Source organism: Coregonus lavaretus (genome assembly GCF_964263955.1).
Source record: "Coregonus lavaretus genome assembly, chromosome: 3".
NCBI classification, from domain to species: Eukaryota; Metazoa; Chordata; class Actinopteri; order Salmoniformes; family Salmonidae; genus Coregonus; species Coregonus lavaretus.
In genome coordinates, this window is record NC_139990.1 from 9,439,781 (window position 1) to 9,451,163 (window position 11,383).

An 11,383-nucleotide genomic window follows, 5' to 3' on the forward strand; every position below is an offset into this window, starting at 1 on the left:
CTGTGTGAAATGCTGAAAGATTTGTAGTTTGTAGACAAAATGAGGCTTTTCACATGAGCTATTGCTCAGAATGTTCACTCTAAATGTTAATGTGAAAGGCACAAGGGCATTGATTGCTCGGTCACAGCCTTGGCGTTAGTGGACACAAAAAGCAGTGATGTCATCGGTATACTGTATGTGTGGCATAGAGAATGTAATAAGGGTGATATGGGAGCTGCAGTGCACGTGGTTAATGGGAATAGCCACAGAATGGATCGATGCAGGGAAACATGGCATTGATCCTAATGCATTTGGCATATTCTTTCTGTCCATTATTTCTGTTCAGATGACACATTTATTTATTAATATAATGATTAACTTACACATTTATTTATAGATTTATTCAGTTGTCTATTTAATGTGTTCTATATATTTATAATTCTTTAGGTTACTGGTTTCTATATTGATGCTTTGTCAAAGAGGGGAAAAAAGGGGGGGAAATGGTTACCTTTGGATTTCTAATACTGCTAAGGGGGGTTTACTATCTCTGTAAGTCCTTTTGATTTGTGTGAATCTTACACAAGTTGGATACACCAATTACTTATTTTTGATCAAGTAATAGCCACGATCCAAAACCATCAGCTTCTATTATCAGCACCAATCCTTTCAGCACAGGCCTCTTTTGTAGAACCAGGAAATTATCAACTGGAAGTTGACTGTCAAAACATCAGAGCGTACTGATAAACAACGATCCATCGATCCCTATAGCAGGTCTTCTTAAAAATAAAAAAGTGAAAATTATTGGACATTATCTCACATAAGGGATTGTTTATTGAACACAGTGTTCATACTGTATGTGTAATGGTACATCTTTATGTGAAATATTGATTTAAATAAGGAAGCTGTTGACATAAAATGGCGGACATGCACACAGGAGGATATGGGAGGTTTTTGTGCAGGAAGTGACTGCAGCCAGGGGAACCAATCGGAGCCCCAGGGTCCGACGATGTCATCCTACTGATCAGAGCATTTGGGTAGGATGTGCAGTCACATGGGTAGGTCTAATAACTGTTACTTACGCATTGCAAAGTAAGGCACTTAATAGTCTGAATCCAATAAACAACAGCAATACTGACGCCAAAATAACAATAATACAATTATGACAATAACAATAATTATAATAATATAAGCAACAACAAAAAAATTAACAAAAAAATGACATTTGAAAGAAAGAGATAAAAACAGAGCACAGCATGAAGTATCCTTCTCCTGCTTTTTAACTCTTTCCATCTTTCGTTCACAAAGTATTTTCTGTCGTTGTTGATGTTGTTGATGATAACATTCTACAGGTGGTGTTATTCTGTTATGGCTGCAGGTGTTATGATATGGGGGCACTAGGGGGCACCCTAGGAGAAAGTTGACTAGCAGGGCGTTATGTGGGACAGAGCAGGAACCCTGAGAAGGACGAGTGGATGTATTCGGTGGAGTAGAGCCCGTTAGCCTGATCCGAGGGCATCTGCATCCACACCTGGTCGTTCTCCTTCAGCTCAAGCACGGCGCTACCGGACGCCTGGTCCATGTAGCCCTTCTTGTACTCATCGTAGGTGTATGTGGCGGGAACATTGTTCTTGTACAGCGCCACCCACAGACTGAGTCCCTTTACGTGCATGTGGTAGGCAAAGTAGTAGACGCCGGACATGGGGCTGGTGAAGATACCGGTGATGGGGTTGTAGGCATTCTGCCCGTTGTACAGGGTCCTGTCGAACTTGATGGGCATCCCGGAGGGAGGGAAGGGCGTGGTGAGGATGGCGGTAAATGCTGGTGCCAGGGTGGCGGAGAGCTCTGCGTGGCCAAACTGTGGTTTTGGGTTCCTCCCATTTGGTACCTCGCCCCCGCCCAGCTCCGAATCTGTTAGCCCAGCCACGATGGTTTGGCCATTTCCTGCAGGGCCAGGGGGCCCGGGTGGCCCAGGTGGGCCTGGGTTGCCGTTGAGCCCAGAGTTGCCTGGTTTTCCTTGGGGACCTTGAGGACCAGGAACTCCCTTTTCTCCGAGCATGCCCAGCCCTGGAAGACCAGGCAGCCCAGGTTCGCCTTTCAGACCTGGGATACCCTGTGGCCCCATTGGCCCTGAAGGCCCCTGAAGACCGGGGATACCAGACTGGCCTCTTGGTCCTGGAGACCCAACAAACCCAAACTCCCCCTTTGGTCCAGGATTGCCTATAAGACCTGGGTTTCCAGGCAGGCCTATGTGCCCTGACTCGCCTTTGGGCCCTGGTTTTCCGATAGCCCCGTTAGGGCCCGGTGGGCCTTTATCTCCAGGAATGCCAGGTATTCCAGACAGACCACCGGGACCCTGATCCCCTCTGATCCCTGGCAGACCTGGATGACCCTGGGGACCCAACTCTCCCTTCAGACCGGGCATGCCGTGTTTTCCTGGGAGCCCCATGGGGCCCTGTAATCCTGGTGTTCCTGGGTGTCCGTCTAGACCCATGTCTCCTGGCTGCCCCTCCATCCCAGGCTCCCCCTTATCCCCAGGGACTCCTGGTCCCCCGGAGAGGCCCTTGTCTCCCTTCAGCCCAGATAGACCAGGTTTGCCATAGCCAGGAGTTCCAGGAAATCCTGGAGAACCCCTCAGCCCTGGCTCACCTTTAGGCCCAAGTGGACCTGGTCCTCCAGGCAATCCATCATTACCAGGCTTGCCCAATCCGACGGGTCCTGGCCGGCCTTGCAGCCCTGGACTGCCGGCCTCACCTGGCTCTCCTATTCCTCCTGGGAGCCCCTGGTCCCCTTTTGGCCCGGACGGACCAAGAAGCCCGTTCAGTCCTGGTTTGCCCACACCCGGGTTACCAGCTGGCCCTGGAAGGCCCCTAAGCCCGATGGGGCCCCCGGGTCCTGGCATCCCTGGCTTCCCATTGCCATTCTCCCCCTTGATTCCACGCTCCCCGGGATATCCAGGTCCACCTTTCTGTCCTGGTTCTCCACGAGACCCAGGTTGGCCCCTCCCGCCGGGAAGCCCAGGTTTGCCATTCAGAGACAGGCCAGCTGGCCCGGGGAGACCTGGTTGACCTGGAAGTCCTCTGGGACCTGGTTCACCCCGGAGCCCAACCTCGCCATTATTCCCGGGCATCCCTTTCATGCCCCCCTTTCCTGGGAGACCTGGAAGTCCGGGCTTCCCAATGCCGGGAAAGCCTGGAGGCCCCTGAGGGCCAGGCTGGCCATTGAGACCTGGTTTTCCCAGTCCTGGTTTTCCCGGAAGTCCTGATGGCCCAGGTGGGCCTCTGGGTCCAGGTTTTCCTTGGGGCCCTGGCTCACCCTTTACGTCCATCATGGGTGGCATGTCTGTATGAGAAAATGGAAGACATTGTGATTACCTGCTCATCCCCTTTCAAATCATTCATGATCTTTCAAAAGGTCAAATAGATCTTAAAGTGTGAAAAACAAAGAAAAAATATGTAGTTGCGTCCCAAATTACACCCTATTCCCTATATAGTGCACTACTTTTGACCAGGTCTCATATAAGGTGAATAAGGTGCCATTTGGGATGCATCCCTAGATTTCACTTAGTTCTTTAGTCAGTGACTTGGCTCTGAAAATAGTGGAACAAAATCCATTACAAAATCGCCCCCACAGGATCATCAGGGTAACGAATAACAGTCCAGAAAGTAGAGGAGGCTTAATATACTTTCAAATTAATTGCCCCGGATTTATTTTGTTATGATCCTGCAGCAACAGGAAATGTGGATTATAATCAATGGACATTTTTGTAGAAGTTGACATTTCTAAGTGGAATTACAAACTTCAGAAGCCTTTTTAAAGTTATTCTGCATTGTCCTGCATTGCAGGAAAGTTATCCTGCAACAGGGTGATCAAATTAAGATCCTACATCTGTATGGTTCTACTGTACATGAGTGCCAGTGTGTATCTGCTTTGCCAAATTCTTGTCATTGTCTAGTTAGGCTTGCTTAGGAACAGCAATGATGTAGAGAATTCAGAGACAGTCCAGGACCCAGGTTAGGTCTTCCTTTAGGGTGGTGAATATTGGACTAGCTGATCTAGTTTTCACATGGTCATATACAGTGTGTGTGTCCATTTAGGACATCTGCCAAAGGTCAACTCGTGACAGAGAAGAGTTTGTGTTCAGTTGTCTGATGTAGCCAACTATGACTGGGTTAACTATGACTACTATGACTTGGTTAACTATGACTGGGTCAACTACAGTGGCTTGCGAAAGTATTCATCCCCCTTGGCATTTTTCCTATTTTGTTGCCTTACAACCTGGAATTAAAATGGATTTGTATCATTTGATTTACACAACATGCCTACCACTTTGAAGATGCAAAGTCAATACTTTGAAGAGCCACCTTTAACAGCAATTACAGCTGCAAGTCTCTTGGGGTATGTCACTATAAGCTTGGCACATCTAGCCACTGGGATTTTTGCCCATTCTTCAAGGCAAAACTGCTCCAGCTCCTTCAAGTTGGATGGGTTCCGCTGGTATACAGCAATCTTTAAGTCATACCACAGATTCTCAATTGGATTGAGGTCTGGGCTTTGACTAGGCCATTCCAAGACATTTATATGTTTCCCCTTAAACCACTCAAGTGTTGCTTTAGCAGTATGCTTAGGGTCATTGTCCTGCTGGAAGGTGAACCTTCGTCCCAGTCTCAAATCTCTGGAAGACTGAAACAGGTTTCCCTCAAGAATTTCCCTGTATTTAGAGCCATCCATCATTCCTTCAATTCTGACTTGTTTACCAGTCCCTGCCGATGAAAAACATTGGTGTTCTCGGGGTGATGGGAGGTATTGGGTTTGCGCCAGACATAGCGTTTTCCTTGATGGCCAAAAAGCTCAATTTTAGTCTCATCTGACCAGAGTACCTTCTTCCATATTTTGGGAGTCTCCCACATGCCTTTTGGCGAACACCAAACGTGTTTGCTTATTTTTTTCTTGAAGCAATTGCTTTTTTCTGCCCTCTCTTCTGTAAAGCTCAGCTCTGTGGAGTGTACGGCTTAAAGTGGTCCTATGGACAGATACTCCAATCTCCGCTGTGGAGCTTTGCAGCTCCTTCAGGGTTATCTTTGGTCTCTTTGTTGCCTCTCTGATTAATGGCCTCCTTGCCTGGTCCATGAGTTTTGGTGGGCGGCTCTCTCTTGGCAGGTTTGTTGTGGTGCCATATTCTTTCAATTTTTTAATAATGGATTTAATGGTGTTCCGTGGGATGTTCAAAGTTTCAGGTATTTTTTTTATAACCCAACCCTGATCTGTACTTCTCCACAACTTTGTCCCTGACCTGTCTGGAGAGCTCCTTGGTCTTCATGGTGCCGCTTGCTTGGTGGTGCCCCTTGCTTAGTGGTGTTGCAGACTCTGGGGCCTTTCAGAACAGGTGTATATATACTGAGATCATGTGACAGGTCATGTGACACTTAGATTGCACACAGGTGGACTTTATTTAACTAATTATGTGACTTTTGAAAGTAATTGGTTGCACCAGATCTTATTTAGGGGCTTCATAGCAAAGGGGGTGAATACATTGCACGCACCACTTTTCCGTTATTTATTTTTTATAATTTATTTTTTCATTTCACTTCACCAATTTTGACTATTTTGTGTATGTCCATTACTTGAAATCCAAATAAAAATCCATTTAAATTACAGTTTGTAATGCAACAAAATAGGAAAATTGCCAAGGGGGATGGATACTTTTGCAAGGCACTGTATTACTGGGTTAAATATGACTGGGTTAACTATGACTGTGTTAACCGCGACTGGGTTAACTATGACTGGGTCAACTATGACTGGGTTATTAGTGTGTGGAGTGGGTCAGAGTAGTGTGTAATCTCAGTGTGGAGTGGGTCAGAGTATTGTGTAGCCTCAGTGTGGAGTGGGTCAGAGTAGTGTGTAGCCTCAGTGTGTGGAGTGGGTCAGAGTAGTGTGTAGCCCCAGTGTGTGGAGTGGGTCAGAGTAGTGTGTAGCCCCAGTGTGTGGAGTGGGTCAGAGTAGTGTGTGACCTACAGGCATACTATGTTATGAGCCCTGGACAAAGCAGATCACTGGGGTCAAGCAAGGGTCATCAGGGTCATCAATAACAATCCAGAAAGTAGAATAGGGCATATGATGTAATGGATTGATAGATTTTCAAATTGATTGTCCCGGATATACATCGAAACATGGTTAAAACTGTGATTTGGATTTAATGGATGGTCAGTCCTTGCATCCATAGCCCTGTTTATGAATGTACATTTCTCCAGCCTCATCCCTGAGCTTTTTACCAAATCAATGGCGGGTGACCGCTTTGTTGTTGTTTGAACCACCGATTTCCCCTTTAAACATCATCAAAATGTTTTGTAGCCAATTTTTTTACATAAATTAACTTATATACAGGTAATAACTATTGAGCAATACTAAAATGTTTTGATTTTCCAGTTATGCCTATTGCAATTGTGCATAAATCCAATGTGTAAGTCGCTCTGGATAAGAGTATCTACTAAATGATGTAAATGTAAATGCAATGTAGTCTCATGGCCACTAGGTGGAGGTAGCTGCATGCCATTTGAACTAAGCTCCCCAAAGACAACAACAAGTGTGTTAAGGTTCAGCATAGCTGATATATGCAACCACTTGTTGATCCCATTCCATCATTAAACTCTAAAAGCAGGGTATAGGCCTAGGATCCACTTCATGTCAAAACTTCAGGTAGCCTATGTTCATGGACATGGGATTGGACATCCTCCTCAGGAATTTTCTTTGATTTTGACTACTGGAATGTGCTTTTCTCAAACAACATTTCATGGTGAGATATTGAAAATGTGCCTGTCATGAAAGGAATTGTTTTGAGGTAGCTAGGGCCCCTTTTCCCCCATAGAATATACTGATCTACAATATGTTGAGTGACTCTTGGTACAAAAGGTGACAGAGAAACCATTCACTCCGGATGGTTAAGGTAAGGGTTAAGGTTTGTGATAGACCAAATGTTTTTCTTCTCAAAAACAACTTTCTATTGCTGGATTCAAACTTGCAACCTTTGGAATCAGAGGCAAATGCTTACGCCAACTGCCATCCCTGTCCACAATGCCCTAGCAATACCGAAACCTACTTGAAGGTAACAGCGCTCACTGTTGCCCCTAGTGGCTGGTTACCACATAATCTCCCGACGTCTTCAGACATGGATGGACGACGAATACTGACTTGTATCACGGGTGACCTGGCTGGAGACGCACATGCCTGCAAGCACTCTCACTAACGCATTACATAACAACAGAGAGAGCGAGAGAGAAAGAGAGAGGCATATGCAGGGACATGCATTCACAAACATCAATAGAATCTGATGCTCTGTCTTTATATATTTATTTTTCTCTCTTTCACTTTCTCTCGCTCTCTCTCCCTCACTTTCTCTCTCCTCTTCTCCCTCTCTCACACACATCCACAAACACAATGCCTGACTGTCTTAGTAGACTGTCTTAGTCTACGTGAAAATCACTGGTAACAGCAACCAGATGGTGGGAGGAACAAGGCCTACCAGAGCCTTCACACACACGCACGCACACCAAAACAGACACACACACAGTGCAGAGCCTAGCGGAGCCCAGCGGAGCTCAGTAAACAGTGGGCAATCAGAACCCCATCAGACCTATTGAAGACCTGCCAAGTCCTACTAGACCCAGAGAGAGCAAGGAGCCACAGTCTCTTCAGCCTTTTTACTGCCCACGAAGGACAAATAAAGCAAAGGCATTACTACACAAATATATGTGTCTGTCCTGTCTCAATCTGGGATGACCTCCATATCAAATATACAACCTGGACGTAGTTGAGGGAGAAATAGATATATTGATGTTTTATACTGTTTTCTTCTCTGTGTGGGATGTTTTTTTTTTAATGGGGGCTGAACTGGCAGCTGTGCTCCGAATTAATGATTACTTCCCACTGGGCACACACTGGTTGAATCAATGTTGTTTCCACGTCATTTCAATTAAATTACATTGAACCAACGTGGAATAGACATTGAATTGACGTCTATGCCCAGTGGGTTGAGTTCTGCCAGATGTGGGCAAGATTGAAATAAACCCAACTCAAGGAAAAATGTTACGGTACTATTAATTCCGCAACATACAATTTTTTCCTATAATCTCGCAAATCTCAGTTTTGGACAAAACTGCCTTTATGACCAAAATTATACTATTTTCACTTTGGAGTCAATTTTTACACTGGAGTAACTGTTTCTGACTCATATCGATGCCACATAGGCCTCTTTCAAAACAAGAAGTTGCTTTTTTAGGGGCAGTTGCTCTTTAATGTCTGTTTCGGATTATATTTTGTCCTACTAGTACTTTGTACCGATGTTTGGATATTTTTTATAATTATATAGATCATGAGGTGCCTTGATCCAAGCAATACTACTGGCCATTTGAGAGAGGCAGCGAGATGCTACTGGCAACCTCAATTGGGATTGAAATACAAGACAATGACAATAGATTTGGATGTATCAATAGTGAAGGTTATAATATGTTGGTAAAGACTGTTATATCAAAGCAGGGTAACTATATTGGGAGGGTATATTGAGTTGAACTGAGTAAGAGAACTCTATCTGAACTCACAATTTGTAAGACATTAGGGAAGAGCATCATTGCTTTGCTTACGTTCACAATTTACATCCTACACATGCTAACCATTGTAATCAAAGTGCTGAACGTTTACCCTCTCTGTCGACAATGAAAGATATGGGGAGCATTGACTCCTTTCTTTTATCTAATTAATCTCTCTGTTTTCCTAGAAGAGAGGGACATTCTGACCCTCACTTTCACTGTCAGGGAACGTAACGTTCTCTTTGGCTCTCTCATCATCAACATATCCCTATTTCTAACCATCCAATTTCCATTCACAGACCTGCTTCTCCCTCTCCTCTCCTTCCACCCCTCCTCTAGTGCCTCCTCTCCATCCTCTTTTGGCATGCTCCTACTCTTTCCCCATGCTCCTCCTCTTTCCCCATGCTCCTCCTCTTTCCCCATGCTCCTCCTCTTTCCCCATGCTCCTCTTTTCCCTTCTCATCTCTTTTATCGTCTCATCTCTCTGCTATACATTTAGTCTATATTTCTGACCCTGAGCTTCCGAAAGCCACTCAATACAGAAGCTGCGAGGCACATCTTAGCATTCATATGCATTCAGTCATGGCTGTGGCTTATACAGGCAGAGGCTTCTATGTAAGGTTAAAGCTATAGGTTAATCCTAAAGAGTCTATTGACTCTCCCCTGCGTCAATCTAAATAAGATAATAAAAAATTCCCCATCAAAATCTGTTCACAACGTTGACATCAGCAAACCGCTCGCCCACACGACGCCGGTACAGTTGAAACAGTGATTCATCCGTGAAGAGCACACTTCTCCAGTGTGCCAATGGCCAATGACGGTGATCATTTGCCCACTGAAGTTGTTACGACACCGAACTGCAGTCAGGTCAAGACCCTGGTGAGGACGACGAGCACGCAGATGAGCTTTCCTGAGACGGTTTCTGACAGTTTGTGCAGAAATTCTTCGGTTGTGCAAACCCACAGTTTCATCAGCTTTCTGGGTGGCTGGTCTCAGACGATTCCGCAGGTGAAGAAGCCGGATGTGGAGGTCCGGTTGGACATACTGCCAAATTCTCTAAATGACGTTGGAGGCGGCTTATGGTAAAGAAATTAACATTTAATTATCTGGCAACAGCTCTGGTGGACATTCCTGCAGTCAGCATGCCAACTGCACACTCTCTCAAAACGTAAGACATCTGTAGCATTGTGCTGTGTGACAAAACTGCACAGTGGTATTTTATTGTCCCCAGCACAAGGTGCACCTGTGTAATGATCATGCTGTTTAGTCAGCTTCTTGATATGCCACACCTGCCAGGTGGATGGATCATCTTGGCAAAGGAGAAATGCTCACTAACAGGGATGTAAACAAATTTGTGCACAACATTTGAGAGCTATAAGCTTTTTGTGTGAATGGAACATTTCTGGGATCTTTTATTTCAGCTCATGAAACATGGTACTAACACTTTACATGTTTTGTGTATATTTTTGTAGGTGTGTCCAAACTTTTGACTGGTACTGTATATATATATATATATATATATATATATATATATATATATATTATATATTTCCTGACCTTTCTTATATATTTCTTATATCTCCTAGATATAGGACAGACACTTCAAAACCTTATTTCTTATGATGAATTTCTGGGAATTTATGAATGTGTTATTCATAAATGGGCTATAGTAATAAAGGACAAATGCAATATTTGATCACATAATTTTTTTATATTGTTTTTTTGATACCTAAAGGAAATTCTAAATCAAATAGCTAAATGATGCATGGTATGAGCATCTTAAAACAATTCCTTATGTTAGAATAGTAGAACCCCCCACCTTTCTCACTGTTCCCTCCTGCCCCTGCATACCTTTAACACTGGGTGACGTACTTCACACACACACACACACACACATACATACACATACACATACACATACACACACACACACATTTGTTTTACTATCCTCGTGGGGACCAAACAATTGATTCCCGTTCAAAATCCTATTTTCTCTAACCCCTAAACCTAAACCTAACCATTAACCTAATTGTAACACTAAACCTAACCCCTAAGCCTAAAATAGCATTTTTCCTTGTGGGGAGCGACGAAATGTCCCCACTTATCTGAATTGTCCTTGTTTTACTATCCTTGTGAGGACACACAGACGCAAATACGTTGCACACACAGCTACACACACACACACATACTAACCGAGGTACTGTCCTTTGCCCTCTCGGAAGGGGGGTCCCACGGGGCCTTTCATCATGGGCTGCATGTACTTCATCTGGGGCATGGGGGGGTAGCCTCCCCCAAGGACGCGGCCCCCCAGCAGCAGCAGCACATAGACAGGAGCCAACAGCATGTTCATCAGCCTCCCAGGCTCCAGGCTCAGCCGCTAGCAACTGGAATGGAGAGAGAGAGAGAGAGAGAGGAGAGAGAGAGGAGAGAGAGAGAGAGAGAGAGAGAGAGAGAGAGAGAGAGAGAGAGAGAGAGAGAGAGAGAGAGAGAGAGAGAGAGAGAGAGAGAGAGAGAGAGAGAGAGAGAGAGAGAGAGAGAGAGAGAGAGAGAGAGAGAGGAGAGAGAGAGAGAAGAGAGGAGAGAGAGTGAGAGAGAGAGAGAGAGAGAGAGAGAGAGAGAGAGAGAGAGAGAGAGAGAGAGAGAGAGAGAGATTTGGTCATTCTGGAGAACAAAATCATATTCTCTTGAATGACAGCAAATACTTGATAGGTTGAGGGTAGAGGAGAAAAAACTAACAAAATATAACTATTGTAAAATTGACTGCATACATAAAATGTATATAGTATCTATAAGCTGGATGTAGAGGCCTAAGCGTTTTTGTTCAC

General features: G+C 44.7%; 1 protein-coding gene across 1 annotated transcript; it reads right to left on the minus strand.

Moving 5' to 3' along the window:
- Positions 1-1,411: 1,411 nt before the first annotated feature.
- On the minus strand, positions 1,412-10,908 carry LOC311112528 (uncharacterized protein; the record flags this gene model as incomplete). Its single annotated transcript, XM_084155665.1, has 2 exons — positions 1,412-3,318; positions 10,752-10,908. 2 exons carry the CDS (start codon positions 10,906-10,908, stop codon positions 1,412-1,414), a joined length of 2,064 nt encoding a protein of 687 aa, XP_084011791.1.
- Positions 10,909-11,383: the final 475 nt, after the last annotated feature.